At 55.7% G+C, this 22,048-nt stretch overlaps 1 protein-coding gene across 4 annotated transcripts in view; it reads right to left on the bottom strand.

The window, feature by feature from the left end:
• NTNG2 (netrin G2) overlaps positions 1-19,722 on the bottom strand; it is a 70,556-nt gene extending 50,834 nt beyond the window's left edge. Inside the window, exons 1-3 of one of the 4 annotated variants that reach the window (XM_074362449.1) lie at positions 18,921-19,722; positions 15,133-15,236; positions 14,173-14,866 (exon numbers count right to left, since the gene is read on the bottom strand). In XM_074362449.1, the coding sequence (XP_074218550.1) occupies positions 14,173-14,385 (213 nt within the window). In that variant the 5' untranslated portion in view covers positions 14,386-14,866; positions 15,133-15,236; positions 18,921-19,722. Of the gene's footprint in view, positions 1-14,172; positions 14,867-15,132; positions 15,237-18,242; positions 18,263-18,920 lie in introns of those variants that run through there. The other 3 variants (XM_074362448.1, XM_074362451.1, XM_074362450.1) reach the window with 3 other exon arrangements.
• Positions 19,723-22,048: the final 2,326 nt, after the last annotated feature.

Raw genomic sequence — 22,048 nt, 5'->3', positions numbered from 1 at the left:
GTGTCGACCCAGCTAGTACCACCATCCCCGCTTTCCAGGTGAGGGGACTGAGAGCCCCCAGAGGCCAGACACAGACTCAAGGTCATACCTGCAGTAACCTGGGCACTCTGACCCCTTCTGGGAGCGTGGACCACTCTGCTGTGACGACCAGAGGATGACACAAATGACAGACCCGGAGGGGAACTGGCTGGGAAGGTCAGGAAGGCTTCCTGGGGGAGGGGGAATTTCAGAAAGACAGGCCCAGAACGATCAGGGTAGGGCTGGTTATGGACAGACGTGGGGAGATCCAACCGGGCTGGGGGTAGGAGCCCTGTGTAGAGGGACCAAGCGAAGGGCAGCCAGACATGCAAGAGCTGTAGGGAAAAAGGGGTCGATGAGCTTGGCTGGGCCAGAAGCCTGGTGGGGAATAGGAGATAAGGCCGAAGGGGAGGCCTGGAGCCAGCCGGCAGCCCTGACAGTTAGCAGCTGCAGGGAGAGCCCCAGCTCTGGCCAGGCAGCCTCCTTCCAGAAGGAGAGGTTAAGAGTCTGGAAACAAAGAGCAAGGCAGAAGCCAGCGCCCTTCAGGTCCCAGGAAGCCAAAGCAAGGGAGGGGTGCCTGCATCTCAGATGTGAGGGAAGATTCTGAGAGCAAAGTCCCGAATTGAAAAGATGCTTAAGATGAAAAGGCAAGATGCTTATAGCTGGAGGGGACTCCGTGCTGCCCTGGGAAAGACTGAAATGTGGCTCTCAAATCTGTGCACCCGAGGACCACCATCAGAGCTTGAACAAATCTTTGGCCCAGGTCCAATCCAGAGACTGTGAGGTAGCTGGTGGGGCCCCAGCCCAGGCTGGGGGAGGGGGGATGTTCAGAGATCCCAGGTGATTCCACTGTGCAGCTGGGCTGAGGACCACTCAGGTGGCATGGGGGCCCCGGGCAGAGCCAAGAGCCTGCTCAGCTCCCTGGCCTCTGGAGTCCCAGCTGCCCATATGGGTTGGGGGCCTTCAGGGAGGCTGTCCCAAGGGTTAGGAGACGTGGGGCTAATGGAGGAGAGAGCCACAAACTCTGAGCCCCCTTTCCTGCTGTGGAGACAGCGGTTCCCATGTTAGGCTCACCCGGGAGCACCCCAGAACAGCCGCACCAGACCTTCGGGGGCAGGTCCCTTGCCAGGCATGGGCTGGCTACGGCTTCCCAGGGAACTCCCACATGCAGCCAAGTTCTGGGGCCATGTCTGGGAGGACCTGCAATGGGACAATTCCCCATCTTGGGGTGGCACCTGGCTCTGCGGCCCTCCTTGCCTTCCCCTCCCCTTTCCCGGGCCTCCCCACCAGACTGAGAGGCCGCCAGCCCCTTGGGGAACCCGGCTGGGGAGGGCCGCCGGGTGCAGGCAGACAGGCCCAGTGGAAGGCAGACGCCTTGCCCCCTCTCCGCCTGCCCGCTGCTCCCCTCCACCTTCTATTTTTAGACCCATTATTGTTCATTCTTGGGTGTATTTTTTCCCCCACTCCTTCCCCAGCAAAACAGATCAGCTCCCTCCAGGCAAAGCCATCTCGCCTTTCCCAGAGCTGGTGCGTGGGAGCTCGCACGCTGCCAAATAGACATGAAATAAGTGAATTATCAAATAAGTGGGTCAGCAGACTCCGTCTTGTCTCAAAGGGCAGAGGGTGTGGGCAAATGCTCCCGTTACTCCTCCCCAGCCCTCCTTCCTCAGGCCGACGGGGTGTGCCGGGGAGGAGAGGCAGACGGCGACGGTGCACTCACCCAGCACAGCCGGCCACGTGGCCGTGCGCGCACGCACATGCCCGCGGACACAACCACCCCTCAGTCTACCAGGGGAGATGGATACTTAGAGTGCCTCGGGTCGGCCAAGCAGCCTGCTTAGGAGCTAGGCACTGGCTCCAAGCAGCTACGGGTGGAGGTGCCAGGCTCCTCTACTTAGAAGCTGTGTGACTTTGGGCAAATGCCTTAACCTCTCTGAACCTCAGGTTCCTCATATTCAAAATAGGTATAAATACAGGATCTGCTGTAAGTGTTCCAGGAGGGTTCAGTGAACTACTTCCGGCCAAGGGCTTGGTATACAGTAGGCACTCAATAAATGTAAGCTGTTGCTGGTCTGAGGAGGTGGTGGAGGATGTGGACTCGAGAAAATCCTCAGACAACAGGACCAGTCAGCTACAAGAAGACAAACGTTGATTTTCCTGAGTTTAAGGGCCCCCAGAGGGACCATGGGGGCCCGCAGGTGGACTCAGGGAGGTTTGGGAAGCCCTGTGAGTATTTGCAACTGTGTGTGTGGGTGTGTGGGTGTGTGGGTGTGTGTGCACACGCGCAAGTACACATTGCTCTAGAAAGAGCACCACAGATTCTCAAAGGGGCTGCGACCCCTCCAAGGTAGGAGGCCCTGCCCTGGGGCTTTGCAGCTGAGGTCTGGTGGGGGTCCTGTCTCCGTTCGTCCCCTCTGGGTCCTCCAGTGCCTGCAGGGGTAGGGTGGCATTGCTCTCTTCATGTCTCTCCTTCTCTCTAAGTCTGAAGGTCCCAAAAGCCAGAGGTAAAATCTAGGAATGCAGTGGGGTTTGGAGGATAAATACATGGACCCCCTCCTGTGAAGGCAGGAAACTTACATCCCAAAGGGGGACAGACAGACCCGAGGTCACCCAGCCCCTGGCAGCCAACCCAGTGTGGAGCCTGGTCCCCAGAAGCCATGCCCAGCACAATGCCAGCCCCAGAGCTACTGGCAAGAGGTTTTGGATGGCGCCTGGGTTGGGGACAGGGACAGAGATGGCACGCCCTTTGGCCAACTGGCATCTCCTTCTGCTGTTGCCTGCCTTTGCTGTCCCCTGATTCCCCAGGCAGACGGGACAGTTCAAGAACGTGCAGTCCCCCAAATGGGCACCACCTGCTTTCTGTGGGCTCGGGCAGATCGGGGCGCTGTCGCGACTGATGGGGGCTCTGAGGGTCACCTGCAGGCTTCGTCTCTCATCCGCCTCCTTTTCACCTTTTGCCCAGCAACAGACTTCTGCCGTGGCCAAGGGGAAATGCCCTGGTCGTGTTTCATTTCCTTTTATTTCCCCGGTTGACACTTGGAGTCAACTGGACAAGTGACTTGGGCAGCAGGAGGGAGCTGGAATGAGGGGTGGAGGGGGTCCATACTGTCTCAAAGCCCTCAGGACAAACTGTGCTGGGAAGAAGGATGCCAGGTCCTTGAGGACGAGCCCGGGACCCTTCAATAGGAGAGGCAGCTCCAGGAAGCCCCGGCTTTCCATCTGGAGGGATCTCACCAAATCCATGGACATGGGTTTGTTCAATTCCTTTCTACTGACGAGACCCTGAGAGACAAGGTGACCCCTCTGTGGCTGCATCTTGAGATCCTGGGTCCCCAAGGACAGGTTTTTGTGTTCCAGAGCAAGGCAGGATGGGACAGCTGTCAAAGCCCTGGAGATAGATCCTGATTTTGTCACTGCTGTGCAAACTTGGGTAAGTCTCTCCGCCTCTCTGAGCCTCCCTCTCCTCGTTTGCAATATACCCGGCTAAGGGCGGTGGAGAGAAGACAAAGCTATGCACAGGAAGTGCTCTGCAGGGGGTGCAGCACCCAGGGAGGCCTCGGGGAGCCACAGCTGAGGCCCATGAGATGGGGCAGGTGGAAGAAGTACCAGGTCGCGGCAATGTGCGCAAGAGTGTATCCCCGGCTCTCGCTTCCTGAAGCTCCCTGCTGAGGGGCAGGGTTGGACCACGCGCACCCCATGCCTAACGGCGGAGGGTGATCACTGATGCTGATCCGGCAATGATCCCGAACATTCCACGCACCATCCTGCCTCGCCCCATCATCGCCCACCTGCCACGTACATCCCCTTCCTAGTCACCTTTGGCAGCGTTGCCATAGCAAGAACCACACTCTGAAGCAAGTCGGGGCAGGGGTCTTAGAATCTCCAGGGCCTGTGAGAGGAAGCGCTGAGGAACTACACACAGGTGTGAGAGCTCACCTGAGCAGGCCAGACAGCGGACTTTAACCTTATGGCCACACCTGCCCTGAAGGCACAGCTCCGGCTCCCACTGGCCATGGGAGGCTTTCAGACAGGCATCCCACAGCCCCCACCAAATGCCACCGTGTGACGTCAAATCCAGGACGCGAGTGGATGGATGGAGACTTGGTGTGGAAGGCCTCGTGTCCCCAGGGCTCCACTCTACTCTTTTGGGAGAGGCCCTGGCTTATGGTTGAAACTCCTGGGTCTTCTGCTCCCTACCTGGGGCCCAGAGAAGTCACTCCATCCTGTTGGGCCTCAGTTTCCCCATGCAGGAAAAGGGCCGGTGGTTTCATACTGTGTTCACCAGAGCCCCAGGACTTCCGGGGTGGGGACAGAGGGTGGCAGCAGCCACATCCAGGCACCCTCTTTCCCCTGAGTGCTCAGTTCCACTATAGTGTCATCATAGGACTTCTGGTTTGGACAGTCTCTAAGACCTCTTCCAAACTGCACTGTCTGCTTGAGATGAGGGATAATTCTCATCAGCATTTATTTATCACCTACTGTATGTAAGTACGGCCTGTGGAGCGAAGAGGGAGACACAGAATCTGGTGCCCTGATGAGCAGGGGAGGGGAGGAGTGAGGCTGAAGCTGGAGAGGAAATATTCGAAGACCAGAGAGGTCAGAGGTTCCTACATCCCCTCCCCAAATATCCTCCCCTGGGAATCACAGTCAACATCCCAGCCTAAAAGATATGTCAAGAAAAAAGGAGAAAAGAGGGAGGAAAGGGTGAAGGTGGGAGAGCAGGGAGGGAGGGGGTGAACACCTGGGCTTCCTCCCTCCTCTGGCCTCACGTGGCGGAGTGGTTGAATGACTTGGGTCTGAGTTTGAGCCTGGACTTTGCCACTCAGTATTAGAGTCTCGGTTTTCTCATCTGTAAAATGGGGACAATAAGATAAAGGTAGTTCCCACCATGCAGGGTATTTGGGGGGCCTTGATGAAATACTGCACATAGAGTGCTTGGTGCCTCCACGGAATAGACCTGAGAGTCCAGAAATAAGCCCATACATCTATGGGCAACTGCTTTTCATCAAGGGTGCCAGGAACATTTAATGGGGAAAGAACAGTCTCTTCATCTAATAGTGCTGGGGAGACGGACTGTCCCCATGGAAAGGAATGAAGTTGGATGTTTGTCTTACACCAAATGCAAAAATTAACTCAAAATGGATCAGAGATCTAAATATAAGAGATAAAACTAGAAGTCTTAGAAGAAAACATAGAGGTAAACATTCGCCACCTTGAATTTAGTAGTGGTTTCTTTGGCATGACACCAAAAGCACAAGTAATGAAAAGAAAAAACAGATCCATTCAACTTCGCTAAAATAAAACTTTGTGCCTCAAAGGACACAATCAAGAGAGCGAAAGGCTATCTGTAGAATGGGGGAAATATTTGCAAATCATATATCTGATAAGCATTTAGTATCCAGAATATATAAAGAACATGGACAACTCAACAACAAAAAGACAAACAACCCACTGAAAAAATGAGAGAAAGACTTGACTACGTATTTCTCCAAAGAAGAACTACAAATGGCCAATAAGTACATCATATCCAGTCATTAGAGAAAGGCGAATCAAAATCATAATGCGATACCGCCTCATAACAACCAGGTTAGCCATCGTGATAAAAAACAAAAACCGAAAATAATAAGTGTTGGCAAGGATGTGCACCCTGGTACAGTGCTGGTAGGAACGTAAAACGGTGCAGCTGCTCTGAAGCACAGTTTGGCAGTTCCTCAAAAACTTAAATATAAAATTACCAGATGACCCAGCAATTCCACTCCTCGGTAGAAAGCCAAAGAGAGATGAAAATGTATGTCCACACAAGAACTTGTATATAACTGTTCATAACATTATTATTCATAATAGCCAAAAAGTGGAAACAACCTGAATGCCGATCCACTGATGAACAGATGAACAAAATGTGGTAGATCACACAGTGAAGTATCAGCCAGTCGTAAAAAGGAACAAAGCCGTGGGGTCTGCCACAATATGGATGAAACTCGAAAACATGTTGCTGACTGAAAAACCCAGACACAAAAAGTCATATCTTGTATGATTGCATTTATATGAACTGTCAAGAAATAGGCAAATCCAAGAGACAGAAAGCAGACGAGTGGTTGCCAGGGGCTGGGGGGAGGGAGAGGTGGGGGGGTGCTGCTAATGGAGATGGGGTTTCCTTCTGGGTGATGAAAATAGCTTGGAACCCAGCAGAGGTGGTGGTTGTACAACATGGTGAATAAGCTAAAACGCCAGTGAACTTTACAGTTAAAAATGGTTTAAAAGGCAAATTTTATGTTATATCTATTTTATCCCAATGGAAGAATGTGATGGTTGATTTCTTGTTAGGTGAATATCACCTCAATTTTTTCTTATCACAAGAAAAAAAAAGTGTAACTGTGTGTGGTGATGGATGTTAACTTACTGTGGTGATCATCTCACAGTACGTACCTATATCAAATCATTATGTTGTACCCCTGAAATGTGTACAATGTTACATGTCAACGATATCTCAATTTAAAAAAAATTTTAAAGAATTTAGAAGCAGAAATCAGAGGGAAATGATGTGATGGGCCATTACATTTTTAGCACTCAGCTTTGTTTTTCTTTGTTTGTATTTTCCTTTGATAAAATACTTTAATAAAGGGGTTTGAACTTGGCAGGGAAAAGCCTAGTGGATACACACTCGGATATACACAGGTGTATACACACTCGGAACCCCTCTATCTGCACTGGAGCCCCCATTTCATCTGTTTGTGACCAAGGCCGAACCCCAGCAGAGATTTCCCCCAAATCCAAGAACGTATCTGCAACCCAGCAGGACTCTGGACGAACTGGTTAAACTAGCCGAGCCCTATCGCTGCATAGTTGGGGAAACTGAGGCTATGGGGCTCTGCCCAGCAGCAAGGAGACTTTGCCAGGACCCAGCCCGGCCTGGCTCACATCCTGCACTCTCTCTGCTCTGACACACCACCCCGCTCTCCCCGCCCGGCCCCGCTCCAGCATTTGGTGTGTGATCGGAGAATTAGAAACACATTTTCATATATTTAAGCAAATCTGCTGTGATGAAAAACAAATCAGAGCCTGCAAACCAAAGCCGAACAGAATCAGTTTCTGCATCATTTGCCATTTCCCCATCACTTTCCTCGTCACTCAGGTCCCCTCCAGGAAGGAGCCGGGCATCCTCGTGGGCCACGTGGGCCCTGGCCAGGTGGGAGGCAGGAAGGAAAGCCTAGGTCCTGGGCTATGTGACAGGAACAGAGCTTTGTAGCCTGGACCCCCTTCCTGGGGTGGCGACGGCTGAGTGGTGAGGGTGAGGGGGCCATAGGTTGGCACCTGCTTCTTGGAGCCTGCCAAGCTCTGTTCAAGCCCCGTGGTTCATGCCCTGTGGGCCCCCTCAGGTCTCTACCTCCCCACTGTTTCCTGCTGACACCGCTGTCCCCACGCCCCTGACACCGGAGAGTGAGTAGGAGCCAGGCAGAGGAAGGTTGAACCCCAGCTCCACCATTTAGAGGAACTGGGGGAGGCTTGGTCTATTTCTACATCAGATGACACAGTAACATCCCCACCCACAGGATTATGGGGTGTGAGGGGGCTATAATGAAACGAGTAGATGGAGTGGCTTGTCCCCTCCGTGGCACCCGCACATCCTACCTTCGCGTCTCCCAGACCCCTTCCTGCGTCTCTGCACGAGCGATTCCTTCTGCCCAACCATTGCTCATCTGAATCCTTCCAACCCTTCAAGCCATAGACCGCCCCACCTGGGCGCCCGCACCCCCGCCGACCACGCCCCGACCACGCCCCCGCCGACCACGCCCCCCGCTGACCACGCCCGCCGCACACACTTGGCCAGCAGCTCCTCGCTCGCTGTCTGTTCTGCTCTACTTTTCCTCCTTTTGTCTCTCAGGCTAAATTCTAGGGTGGGAAAAAAAAAAGTTTCCCTTTTTGGGGAACATTCATTTTGTGCTGGGCGCCCAGCCGAGGGCTCTGCACACCTTGTCTCAGCTCAGATGTACAGCCTTCCTCTGAGGTCGTGCTTAGCGTCATCCCGGTTTTTGGATGAGAAAACCAAGGCTCAGAGTACGGTAAGTCCCACAGCCCAGAAGGGGCAGGATGAGCGCGAGCCCCCGTCTGCCCCTCCCCAAGCCCCAAGTTCTCACCCGCCTGTCCGGCCCTCCGGCCATGGATCCATACATGCGTTACAGGAGGAAAATGCGAATATGTGGAAAATCAGGGCCAGGGAATGTAGAGAAGGAAGAGGCCAACGAGCCTGGGGGTGGCGGGGGGCGGAAACTGTAGAGTTTTAGAACCTCCAAGTCTCTACCACTCTTTGGAAAGATGTCCCCTCCAGGCCCGTTCCCTCCCCCGGCACTACCCCGCCCCCTCCAGGGGGCGTCTTCCTTTAAGAAAAGTTATGAGGCCAGGCTCTCACTCGGACGAGCCAGCCTTTGCAGGCAGCGCTGCCCCCATCCTGTCACTGTCTGCTCCCCAGGAAGGAGACTTCACTGAGCAACAAGATGTCATGCATGGAACTATTCTTGTCCCAGGCTGGGCCCTGCCTCAGGCATTTCAAGAGATTGAGTGGCTTTAACTAAGGGCTGGGTGAAGCTCAGCTTCCAAAGTCACTTCCTGCTTAAGGACAGAGCTGTGCAGACCTCCCCATGTCATCTGCTCAAACATTCCACAGAACTGGGACTCTAATGGAGAGAAGCAGAGGCTTTCAGTGCCTCCTCCGTCCTGATCAAAACCCTAGTGCTTCCTGTGAGACTCAACCCTAACCTCTCCTCCTCCCAGAAGCCTTCCTGGATCACACTGTCCTTCCACCCACCCATCCTTGAGTTCAGTAGACACTTACTGAGCGCAGACTGGGCCAAGAGGGAAGGATGGAAAGACAAGGGAGCCCCACCTCTGAGGAGCTCACAATCCAAGGGAGAGGCAAACATCAGGAGCATAATAACGAGAGTGGATTGAGCATCCACTGTGTGTCACGCACTGTGTGTCATGCACTGTGTGTCACGACAGTTTCATACATGTCTTCTATCAATAGTCCCATTTAAGGAAATGAGACTCAGAGAGGTTAAGCCTCTTGCCAAAGGTCACACAGCACGAGATTCCAACCTCTACCTCTCTGCCCCTAGGGCCTGAGCTCTTGACCATTAGGCCATACCAGTGAGCACCATGATAGGGATGTGACCAGATGGGGCCTTTTATCCACCTGGGCTAGGGAGTCAGGGAAAGCCTCCTGGAGGAGGTGGGGTCAACCTGAACTTTGAAAAATAACTTAAGGTTATTCAGGTAAACATGGAAGCCTCGGGAATGAAGGAAGCAAAGAAGGAATTCTGAGTGGAGGAGGCAGTGGAAAGTTCAGAAACTTCGTGGTGAGCTGCAGCCGGAGGGCTGGGGGGAGGCGGCCTCGGCCCCCTTCTCAAGCTCCTATTGCTTTAGGCCTGTCTCCCCACCTCGCTGTTGGTTGTACACCAAACTTAACGTCCACTGTGCTTCTGTTGTCTGCTTAGATCTGTAAGAGTCACCTCACTTCTGCACTGGTGGTGCCTGACATGAGGTCTGGGACAGGAGGGGTGTGATGGGGAGATGAGAGAGGCTGGGGAAGGGAGTCCCCGCTCTCCCCTCTGTAGGTTTGGGGCCAGAATACATGGGGAAGGGGCCTGAGCCAGGGGGCTGGTGAGCTGGGTGCTGCTGGATGGAAACATTTTTCCAACATCACAGTCTAGCAGGAGGCAGGGCATCTGTGACCTTGATTCTGCACGTGATGTTCAAGGTCATGGTGGGGAAGGGCTTGAGGCCTCCAGGAACCACCCACCAGCTGCAGTAATTGGCCCAGCCAACCCCCGGGGGATGGATGGGGCCATGTGCTCTGCATCTGGGTGAAGTGAGGCACAGAGAAGGTAGAACCGGTTCTGAGGAAGACGTGGGCTCAAAGGTGCGCCTTCACCGTCCTCTCTTCCCAGGCGCCTCTGTGCGCTGAAGTGTCCTCTAAGATGAAACATTTAACGTTCACGCATTTCCCCGTGGAAAAATCAAGATGATCAAGACTGGATAAACGGCCCTATCAAAGCCCCACACTAAAGAGACCTCGGTCCATCCGAGCACTTCCAGGTGTTCTGAGGAGGCACTGCCTTCTCCCAGGGAGGTGGTGAGGGGGGCAAGGCTGCCACTCCCATCATCCCCCGTCACAGATGGGGAAACTGAGGCTCGGAGAATGGAGAGCCTCGCCCCAGACCACTCAGCCCACAAGCAGCAAAGCTGGTATGCAAGCTCACGTCTTCAGATTCCAGGCCTGTGGCTCCCGTCGGGACACCACACCACCTTCCTTTCTCTGGAACCTTCCACGGGTCCCCAGCATTCAGGACCCTGAGCTCCAGCTCCACCCCTCACTCCGGGGACCCCCCCCACACCTCCTGCTCTTTCCCTTTCTCTCTCAGCAGCGACTCCCCCCTCCCCTGCAGAGATCCCGTGGGAACCACAGGCCCACTGAAGGCAGTGTTGCTGAGATCGAACCCTGCGAGCATCCGAATCCCCTGGATGTCTTGTTAAAATGCAGCTTCTGGCTCAGCAGGTCTGGGGGCACGGCCTGGGAGTCTGCATTTCTAACAAGGTGAGTCCGAGGACTATGCTTCGGGTGGCACATGGGGAGTTAGCTGCGGGATCACTGTCAACACCACCTGCCTGGCTCTCCTCACCGCCCCTCCCCAGAGGCACGAGGAGCGGCTTTCCCTCTTGCTTTCATGGTTCTCGAGCAGCTGGCTGACAATCTCTCTTTTGGAGTGCTGGAGGGGCTGCTCCCCGTGCCCAGCGATGCCCCCCGCGTCCCAAAGGGGTTCTGTGAGGGGCTGCGAAGCCTTTCCCTCCTTCCTGGCCCTGCAGCTTCGGCAGGCTGGAGAGGGCCAGCCAGGCACCTGGAGTCAGGGGTGAGGGGCCGCCCGCCTTCTCCAGCAGCTCCCATTGAAATTTTGCCCTTGCCTGAGAATCCTTGGTTGAGAGCTCAGCCCTATTAATTCTCATTGTGCATTTAGAGCCAATAGGTTTTTATTTATTCATTTATCTTGGTCTTCCCACCCCCTCCCCTTCCTCACCAGGCTGGAATTTACAATTCAGCTCTCAGGTGGCCTTGCAGAAGGACAAGTGCCCAGTGGGGAGAGAGGGTCTGCATCCTGAACCCTGAAAGGGGCAGTTGCCCCTTGGCCCCTCTTGCCTCCTTGGGGTGCTCCAGGGCTCACGGTCCGGTTGAATGAATGCTGGGACAGGCCCAGCACCCACTGCAGGAGGGGTGCGGGGAAACGGGGACCCACTGGGTCCAGCATCCACCTGGGTGCCACTAGGGCGCCCCCTAGTGGCGGGTTAGCATCAAAGGCTGTGGCTGAGGTAGTTTAAACTTCCTGAGGATGCACCCACCACCTGCTGCCCTGAGACTAGAAATACAAGTGTGGCCTCAAGGCTGGAAAGAGGCAAAGAGGCAAAGGTAGGGACCCCACCGAGGGTGTAACAGCAATAACAAACAAATAACAGCTCCCACACGTTGAGTACCTACTACATGCCGGGACACGCACGGCGGGGCTGCGCCAGCACCGTGACAGGCCTTCAGTGTCATCTCTACTTCACTGAAGCTCAGAGAGGGACGGGGGTGGGGCGCCTGGTGGGGAGGCACGAGCACTGGCTGCACACGCGCTCCCCGCCCGCCCTCCAGACCGAGTGACCTTGGCAGGGTTTAGCCAACACTTTCTAATCCCTAAAATGGGATTAGAACAGTACCCACCTCAAAGCATCCTAGAGATGGTCTAATGAGACACGCACAGATCCTGTGCAGGGGAGACTGCAGTAAGTGGTGGTGTGGGCGTCTGAATCCATCTGGGGGTGACCCCCCTCCTCCCTGCAGAAGCCAGGCCCCCCAAAAGCCTGCCCTCCACCTGCCAAGGCAGCGTCCCCATCCTCACCGGCTGCACATTTGTAATCAAAGGCGGAGCTGGATGATGGCCCACAATGAAATATTCAAGTCCATCAGACAGGTGCCGAGACACTGAGGACCCACCCAGGCAGGAGATGTGGAGATGCTCTTCCTCCTCCTGTCCTCCTTACCGGTCATCCCAGGAGAGGAGAAGAAGGGAACAGAAGCTCCTTCCAGACCCCAGGGCTCGAGGACACCAGCCAGGCAGCATCAGGACTGTGACGGGGTGACCACCCCACCCCAGCAGCTGTGCTGGGATCTCTGTGTCAGAGTGGGGCAGGGCAGAGGCCCAGTGCCAAGGGCATCCTGAACCAGCTTTGGCCAGGAGAGGGCCTCAGACTTGCATGTGATGGTCATTTCCACCCTCAAGCCCTTGACCAGAAGCTGGTGCAGCGATTTATGGTTTAGCTGCCCTGCCCCATGCCCCCTCCCCCAGCACATTAAGGCAATGATTAATATTTAAAAGGAGAAGTACAGTCAAGACGCTAATACAAGAGGCAGCGGCTGAGTCTGCTCAGGGAGCGTATGGGGGGTCCTCAATGAGCTGCGGTGGGCAGTCAGCCTGAGGTGCGGGCTCAGAGTGGGGCTCTGCCCATGCTGGCCTCACCCTTGACCTTCAGGGACCAGCTCCCTTGCCTGTCCCTGAGCCAGCAAAGCACTGGGGTCCCCAGTGCAGTGATCCTCACAGACTGTCCACGCCTCAGCTCCTGGCCCTCTGCTGCCTTCTCCTCCCACCCCTGACTCTCCCAAGCGGCTCCTGCCAGCCCAGCCACCACCCACGGTGACAGCCTACTGACCACTGGCTGTCCAAGTGGGAACCTATCTTCCCAGGCTGGCTGCTCTGGGGCAGGACTGAAGCATCCTCAGGAGCACAGTGGGCACACCCACTCAGTCCAGCCATGAATCCAGAGCCCAGAGGCACCACATGCCCCCACCCCCAGGACACATGGAGACAGCAGCCACCGAGGATGACACAGCCTCTCCCATCAGTGCCTGCAGCCTGGTGGCTCTGCCCGGCCTCCTGCCCCGCCGGGGCCTGCAGAGCTCTGCCCAGGGGGAAGGCACCTCTCGGGAGGCAGTTTTGCTCAGTTAACTCTGGAGCCAGCCCCTCAAGTCACAGCTTCAGCATGCCCTGGGCTGTGACTTCAGGCCTCAGTTTCCCCATCTGTACAACAGGAGTGACAATAGCTCACATCCAGGGGCACTAGCTCTGTGCCAGGCCCTCTTCTGAGCATGTTGGTGTAAATTAGCTTACTCAGTCCTTAGAGCGACCTGAGTGTGCGCCGTTAGTGTACGCACTGTACCGGCGGTAGAACGGAGGCCCGGAGACGCCGGGGGTCAAGAGCCGACCTGCCGAAACGCCCGCTTTAGACAACACAGGATCAGTCTGGTCGAGCTGAGGGGAGGACTCTGTGGGATGACTCGTGTTGAGCCCTCAGCCCCCACATTCAAGGGGCTCACGTAAATGACCCCGGCTGTTATTACTGTTGCTGTTGTTGGTGTTAATATCACTTGAATACTGATGTGCGCCATGGCTCTAAGAACCTGTCTTTCTCCAACTAGGGACTCAAATGACGACACCTGAAAGTCTTCCTGCCCCCTGGCTTAACCACTGACTGTGGTCACTGACCGTGGGGACGGAATTGGAAAGGGCATCGCCCACACTGTCTGCCCTGGTCTGACCCCCTCCTTGCTCCCTCATGAATCCCCTCTGCACTTCCGTCAAGCCTTTGCCCACAAAGTGTCTGCTCGGTGCTTGGCATACCCCCACCTGGCAAATCTTCCAGGTTGGACTGGATGGAATAGGAGGTTGCACCGCAGAAAGGACGAATGGAGGGAGGTCAGAATGCAACCTTGCAAGTAGTACCTTGCTCACTTGCCTGCCCTGGATGCTGACTTCCTACGGGGGAGGTGGGGCTTCCCTGTGAGGCTGGGGAAATGTGACTACTATGGTTCTCCCCGAGACGAGAGGTTCTAGTGATCACCTGGCCAAGAAGTTCCCCACCATGGATGATGTCACGTGACCCCAGCATCTTCAGGCTGGCCTTCACTTTGGCACATTTCCCAGGTGGGACAGAGACCTGGTCCCAAACCTAGATGCAAGAAAGTCAACCTTGCATCCTGGTCCTCCCTCTCTGCTCACCCATCCCGAAGGTCCGCTCCCAGAGCCCCTCCCACCTGGCCTGAGCAAACAAAACAGCGGTGGGCTGACTTACGTGGGAGCAGAATCTCTCAGGGGGGTCCCCGCATGTGATGCCGGAGGGCTCCACCTTCACCTTGACGTAGTCCTTCAGGCGCATCACCTTGGGCTGGCAGGCATAGAACTCCCAGGTGGGGCCTTCATCCGTGGTCACCCAGGACTTGCAGATGTCGTAGTCCCCAGAGGCCAGTGGGAGGCAGTGCAGGAAAAGAGCCAGCAGGTGCAGCATGGCGGCGCAGTCCACAGGGGCACAGCCCGAAGAGGGCCTGGAGAGGCAGTGACTCGGTCAGGCGGGACTCGCAGCCTCAGCATGGAAATGCCACATCTACCAGGCGACGGAGGCCGGATGTCCCAGGGCCTCGAGCGCTGCCAGGTTGCAAAGAGCGAGGACCTTGTTTTTTCCAAAAGGCCGATATGGAAAACTCAGAGCCAGCGTTTCTCAGACTGCTGATGGGCAGATCACAAAGTTGCCCACAACTTTGCGTCCTCCTAACCTTGGCATCACACCTCTCCCAGAGGTGAATCTGATCAAATCAGGCAGACTCTCAAATTGTGACAGTGGATGGAAATGGGATAGGGAGAAAATCCGCAGGGATCTGGCATGAGGCCGGATCAGATTGCTTTTAATTTTGGTCCTTCCAATCAATCCAGGTCTTTAAAGCGCCCTTAATGTGTGATGTGCCAACGCAACTGCAAAACAACCCTCCGGCCTGTGTTGTAAAGATAAAATAAAATCAGGAGGTGTACCTGTTAGCTGCAAACATGTTCCCTCTATGGGGCTGGACTTGGCATCTCAGACCAATAAAAGAGATTTCTTTTCATAAGGGCTTAAAGCGACAACAATTGCACGGCTGGATTGAAACACAAAAACGCTACCGAGGTATTAACTGGGGAGAAGCTTATTTGACTAGGCTTGGGTGGGGACAGGCACTAATGGGGGCCAGCTGACCTTGGCTGGTAGCCATCTGCAACTTACTATGAAGTTTCTGAGACATGAGCTCCCAACCCATCCAGGTACCCGGGGTCTGGCTTGTCTTTCATTGTAAGAAGGGAGGAGAGAGACCTCATTAGCAACAACACCTGCATCAAATTAAATAGAGAAGTGGGGGGAAGAAGATGTGTAAGAACAAAAGCTCTCCCGCAAAATGCGCAAAAAAATGAGGCTGCATTAGCAAGGTCTCCCAAGGAAACCGGGTTATTTTTATTAACATTGGAGTTGCACATTTGGAGATCGGGTCCCTCATGACACAGGCGGTGTGCTTTCCTCTTATTCACGAGGGTGTTCGGGTCAGCAGAAGTGCCCCTGCGTGGGGTCAGTGACTTTCCAAAAACACCCCCGGGAGCTGAGACTGAATGGTTGCTTTAAAATATGACAACTGACAAGTCAAAATGTCAAGACTGTTGGAGGCAGAGATGAGACTCTGACTCTCGGTGCAGAGGAGACCGTGTGGGCAGGTACACACCCTGGGCCAGCAATTAAGAATCAGGCGCCAATAAACCTCTCTCCAGCACTCTGATACGGTGAATGTCATTTTTAACTGCAAGAAACTAGGGATGTTGAAGACTGACAGAATTGACAATGCTTTGTCATAATAGATTTTCTGATCAAGGCCCAAATTTTGCAATCACCTTAGAGGGTATGTTTATAAACAGGTCACCATTAGGATTATTGCCTTCCTGCTTTAAGCTACTGGTAATTATTTAAAAGCCCAAATAGATATAACTAAGATGAATGTTCCATTGTGAAAAACACGACTGGTAACGTGGTGTGTTCCCAGATGCTTGATTTATCAACAGGAGAGTTTGAGTCCAGCCAGTGTGGGATCCTGGGCCAAAACACTAGCCAATAGGGCAAAGGTTACTGCAATGAGTCACAGCAAAAGCGCCTGTATTATTAATTCTGGTTATTACGTTGATGATTATTGCATCTGAATTCCCAAACTGCCACGGCATCGGTGCTCACTTCACCTGACTCTCACCTGACAGCCTCTTCAGCCATTGTACACACAAGGTCCTGAAGAGTTAACTATGTTGCCATGAAACTCCATCCTCCACCCAGACACAAACATACTCCTGCCAGAAATGACAAACCGAAGGGGTGGACATCATCCAAAGAGGGCCGGCCGCTCAGCACCTCCCCAGGAGAAGTCGCCAGCCTGTGCCCCACACTCCCGGCTGGGGGAATCATAAATCCGCATTAAGGCAGCCCCTCTCTCTGGCTGAAGGGTTCTTGATGGAGATGAATGAGGAGCCAAGGGGGACCACATTTTCACATCTCACCTCTGGCTGTTTAAAGAGAAACGTGTTAGAGAGCCTGCCCGGCCTCGAATTGTGCTCCTCGCTAGAAAACTCTCAGAAAGAACTCGCCTGGAGACTATTTTTACAACCTGAGAAAATGTAGTAAAAATAAAATAGCGCGGCCGGCAAAGGTTTGGATGCCTCTCTCTGAGCTTCGTGTTGCCCAGAAAACAGCATGTCCCTAATTAATTCTTCCAGCCTCGGACTCCCAACTGTTCACTAACAGGTAGGGCGCTCCTGATGCAGGACACCAGGGTGCCAGGCTGCGGCTGGCAGGGAGGGCCCAGCCGCGGGCTTCCTTCATCTGCAGGACCCGGGCTGCTCCAGGCCTGGACCGCGCTGGACGCGGCCAGGCGTCGGGAGGCAGCGAGACCCGGAGGCCAGGAGGCCCGGGCGATCGAGCGGCGTGGCAGCACGCCTCGCAAACCTATTAATTGCTTTGCAGTTCCGTTGGCTTAAATGCCATGCATTCCCGGGAAAATGGGGTGGGGGGAACTAACAACAACAAAATCTGCTGGTGGGGGGCAGGGAGTAATAAATGTGTTTGCAACTAGTCAATCAATGGGGCGTTCCTGGCATCATAAGGGGATTGTGAGCTCAGCACGGGAATATTACTGCCGGGTTTTGCCAAAAAGAAAAACGGGGAGGAGGAGAGATGCAAGAGTCTCCGGAATAATTAGGTGGAAAGCAGGGAGTGAGGAGCCAGGAGGGGAAATTTCAGAGTAAGAGGTGGTATCCTGGTGGATGGTTTTCTCCTTGGAAAATAAATCTTCACCTGATATTATTAAGAAACTGCAGCTCCCAGAAACAAATAGAATCAATGCTCTCTATTTTCTCTTAAGAGTCCTCAGGAACCGAGGGGGGCTGATAGCCAGGGTATTAAAACGCGAAAATTAGATTTTACCAGGATTTCTGAACTCAGATTTCTCTGTCTTATTGAATTAGCGCCTCTCGGAGCTGGCTGGGCTGGAAGCTGGCTCCTCCCGGAGTTGCCAGCTGCGCCCTCGCCTCGGGGGAAACTTCCCTCGGAGGACGCAGAGCCCCTGGGGGCGTCCCTGGAGAGGGGGTCCTGGGGGCTTCTCCCAGGGCCCAGCCCACCCCGAAGTTCCGTCTTCCTTCCCAGCGGGGACAGTGGAGGGAAGTGAAATCTGTCTTCAGGGAGTGGTGCCAGGGATCAGGAGGGAAAAAGGTCAGGAGGGACCCCCCCCCCCCCCCGCGGGCTAGGGTCACCTTCCAGCCCCTCCGCCCCGGGCCGGGTCCAGTAGGTGCCCGGCTCACCCTTGCCAGAGCGAGCATCCCATTTCCGGCGCGCTGGTGCCCCCAGCCCCGGAATGGGAGCCCCATCAGAGTCCCGGCACCCTCCACGCCCTCTCGGCGGCCAAGGAGCCCCGAAAAGTTGAGCGCGGGTCGTCAGGCGCGAGGAGGACGCCTGGGCTGGGCGGCTGGGGCCGGGACTCGGGGCTGGGGCGCGGGGCAGGCGGGCGGGGTCATCTCCCCGCCAAGGGACACGGTCCCGGCTGCAAACGTCGTGCATCCTATCGGGACGTGCCTGGCAATCCGGCGGCTGCTTTTGTCTTCCCGAAGTTGAGTGCAAGCCGCGGGAGCAATTAATAATCACGCCTTTAACAAAGGCCCGGCCAGTACCGAGGATGCCCCCTCATTTGCACCGCCTCCCTTAATTAGAAGGCACCTAGCAAAGTGCCTACGAGTTAGTTGCATCTTTGCCCCAGCGATGCTGCCAGCGCGACCCTACCTCCGCTGTTCCCCTGCCCCAGGCAGGCAACTTACTCCGGATTGGGCGGACCCCTCAGCCCAAGGTCCGCTTCCCGCCTTCCGGCGCAGCCTCTGCTCTCACCAGCTGCGTGCCACCCATTTGGAGGTTCCACTCCACACTGTCCCCAAGCCCGTCCAGGCACATACCCCTCCCCATTAGCTCAGCCCTCCAGGGCACGGAAAGAAGTTTCTAGCCGTGGCTGGAACCCAGAGTTTCACTGTGCAACTCACAAACACCCAGTTTTCAGAGAGAGGGGAAGGGGATAGGAGGAAGAGGGGTGGCTCTAGATGGTGGCAGTTAAATTGGGGTGGGGGAATGGCGCGAGAGAAGGGTTAATTTCTTTTCACAAACACATCCAGGCATTCTTGCAACAGCCATCCCCACCACTCACTCACACACGCGATGGAAAAAGACCCTGGTGAGGAAAAGGCAGCCAGAAAGACAAGCTACACCTTTAAGATGCTGCTACAAATGCACACTCACACACCCCTCTCCAAGAGACTCCGGTCCTCTGCTAGTAACAGCCGCCACCAAATAACTTTTGCATCCGAGCCTTTGCTGGGCTGCTTTAGTGGCTCCTGGGCCCCGGGAAAGCCTGCATGGTCACCCAAGCCCTTTAAAAATGAAACCAGGCTTGCAAAGCTGCAGCATCTCTCCCCCCGCGCCTCCCGGGCTCTCCCCGCCCGCCTTACCCCAGCTCGGAGCAGCTTCCCGGAGCGGAGACCCGGGAGGCCGAGGACCGCCACCCTCTGGCGCTCTGCCTCCCCCGTCTGGCTGGCGCTGGGTGGGGGCGAGGGCCGGAGGGCTGCGAGCCGGTGCTCCTTTTCCGCGCCGCTCCCGCTGCCGCTGAGGCCGCCGCCGCCGCGGCCGTCAGATCGGGGCTGGGGAGCCCTCCGGCCGCCGGGGGGGCCACCCGCAGCCGTCCCGGAGACGCGGGCCGGGGGAGGGGGCCGCCCGCGCCGCCCGCATCGCCCGCCCCGGCCGAGCGGGAGGTCGCCGCTAACAAGTGCAAACTTTTGGGGCCCCCTGGGCGGCTCGGAGAGGACCCGCGCTCGGGCACCAGGCAGCCCCCGGCCCGGGTGGGCTTCGCAGCCTCTCGTCGGGGCGCCGGGGCATCCCCCCGGCGCGGCGCGGGCCAGATGGCGGGGCGTTTCACTGCCCCCCTGCACTCCGCTCCAAGTTAATGCCGAGGCTAAATCCTCTTGCCATCACTCACGATCACCATCGGGGCTTTTATCTCTCGGTCTGATCCGGGCTGCGTAACTTCCTCTGTGTGGCTTTAACACACCATCCCACCACGGAGCAACGGTCTTCTTAAAGGTGCAGGAAGAAAATACTGCGAGACTCGGGGGACGCGCCACGGCCCGGGGAGGGGCGCCGCGAGCAGGGGCGTCCCGGCGGGTCCGCGGCCAGGGTGGCTCCAGCAGGCTGCCGCGGGAGCGAGCCTGCTCTGGGGGGGTCGCAGCCTACACATCTCCTTCCGGCCCTGGGGCCAGCGGGTCCCTGAGCGCAGAGCTCATCCCCAGCCAGCTCGGGTCAGGCGCCGCGGGGTTGCAGCTTTCTCTTCCAGATCCCAGGGGCCTGACCGGGTGCCAGCGCCGGTGGGTGTGGGGGCTGCCCCATCGGCACCAGGGAGGGGGCCAAGTGAGTCAGTCCGCCCACCCCCAACAGCCAAGGGCTCAAGGCTGCTGCTCTGTCTCCCTCTGTGAAGTGCTGCCACCCAGAAGGCCCCAAGCAGTGGGTAAAGGGGTGGGTGGGTGGATTTGGGGAGATGGGGAGGGGGAGCGATCTGAGCCACACTGAATACCAGCTGACACATCGCCGCCTCCACCCTGATGGGCCCTGCTTTTGAAGGAGCCAAGCCAGCTCGGGAGGGAGTGTGGAGTAGGGGGGCAGGAGGGGCCTCACTCTCTGGGAAGCCTGGGAGGAGGGTGTGGGAGGACTCCTGCAGGGGCCAGGGCAGAGGCCAAGGAGTTGGCATCACTGGGCAGCCCTGGGCTCTTCAACCCCCTGGAGATTTCCTTCCCGGCTGCCTCCCAGGCCTGTGGGGACAGGTTCCTGCATCTTGCAGGGGGACATGTGGTTTTCAGGTCCTCCTGGCCTTCCTCCGGGTGGGTTCTGACTGCAGGGCTGAAGCAGCCAGCATTGCCATTTGGATGCATCAAAAACAAAGAGCCTGAGGACAGAGAGAGAGGGAGAGAGGGACTGGCCCAAGGTCACAGAGGGTGTCAGGAATAGAAGCGAGATGTGGTACCTGAGGGCTCCACCCCTCTGCCACCTCTTACCTTCACCTTAACCCTTCCTTGCTCTTAGTTCTCCCTACCCTTGGAGAGAGGGCTGTGCTGCCAAGTAACATGGAGACCGTTGTCACAGAACAGGCAGAGGATGCAGAATTAAAGACTGTCATCTGCTTTAATAATAATAATAATTTAACATTTATCGAATACCTGTTTTGTGCCGGGATCCATGCAAACCAGTTTATGTGTATTATCCACTGATTCTTCCCAACAGACCTGTGACTTAACTCCTATTGGTAAAGTCCCAGATGTTAATCAACTTGCCCAAGGTCACACAGCTGAGAACGACTCCAGCCAGGCAGGAAGGGCTCTCAGGCTCCAGGTGGTGCTCTGACACCCCCGACTTACTGGGTAACTTGGGGCACGACATTGTTTCTGGGCCTCAGTTTCCCCATCTGTGAGATGTGAATGGTGAGTCTTTCCTTCTCCAAGGAGCAGGCAAAACAAGGCTCTCGAGTGCCTCCTCCTGCAACTGCTTTCAAATCCCTCCCACTGGACAGCCCCTCACCCCGCCAAAGCTGTCCAGATGCCCGCCAGCCCCTGCTTACCTGCTCCCTGGCCTCAAAGCGTCCAGCAGGAGGAAACTCTTGCAGGAGGAGAACACATCTCAGCAATTTGATTTTTAAGCATTTGGCCTGCAGGCAGCAGTGAAGGGCACAGTGTGGGGCTCCCACGCAGGCAGGGTGAGTGATGACCGGGATCGGCCCTCAGCCTGCTGTTACCCCCCGGCAGGGTCATCAATTCCTGGGAAACGCCCTGCTCCTCCATCATCACTGAGACTGGATGCTGTCAGGACAGCCAACAGGACGTAGAGGAGGGTGCTTCTTATTTGTGGTTTGCCTAAACACAGTGGAGGGGCTGGGACGTTCTGTTATTTCCCAGATGGTTTAATTGACCCATGTGCAAAGCTCTGTGCCTTGGGAAACAATGTTTAAATCACCTCTGCCGCCCTCCTCTCCCCAGTACTCCCTGCCTCTCCAACAAGCTGATGCCAAGAGGCTTTTTCAGGGACCTAATCCTGAACCTGTCTTCTGGTCCCCCCATAATCTCGAAATTATAGGATCGTGGAAAGAGGGCTGACCCGAGAATCAGGATAATGGGCTTTTCTTGGCTCAGCCCTGAACTAGCTACGTGATCTGGGGTGGTCACTTCCCCACTAGGAGCCTCAGTTCCTCCATCTGCATGATGAGTGCGTTTACCCCGGAATGTGGTCCCTGTGCAGTGGTCCTGAGTTGACAGCAGACCTTGGCAGTCTCCAGGAGCCAGCATTCCTTTCCAGTGACAAATAAAGTGCTTATCTTCCAAGATGGAAAACAAATAAGATTCCAGCCATGTAGGGACCAGGTGGTCAAGGGACGCTCATTTTTAAACTTCATTAAAGTATCTCATGACAAATGACCTCTCTGCAGGGATGAAAAGAAGCTGACTACCAGGGGCAGGAGAGCGTTAATGAATACCCCCCAATAATTGCTGGGTCCCCCTCACAGCAGCCTAATCGTCCTCTTCATTGGGGGGATTTTGGC

This window comes from Camelus bactrianus, chromosome 4 (assembly GCF_048773025.1).
Source record: "Camelus bactrianus isolate YW-2024 breed Bactrian camel chromosome 4, ASM4877302v1, whole genome shotgun sequence".
In the NCBI taxonomy this organism is placed as follows: domain Eukaryota; kingdom Metazoa; phylum Chordata; class Mammalia; order Artiodactyla; family Camelidae; genus Camelus; species Camelus bactrianus.
The sequence above is the reverse complement of the archived record's forward strand: the minus strand, read 5'-3'. Positions and strand labels throughout refer to the sequence as shown.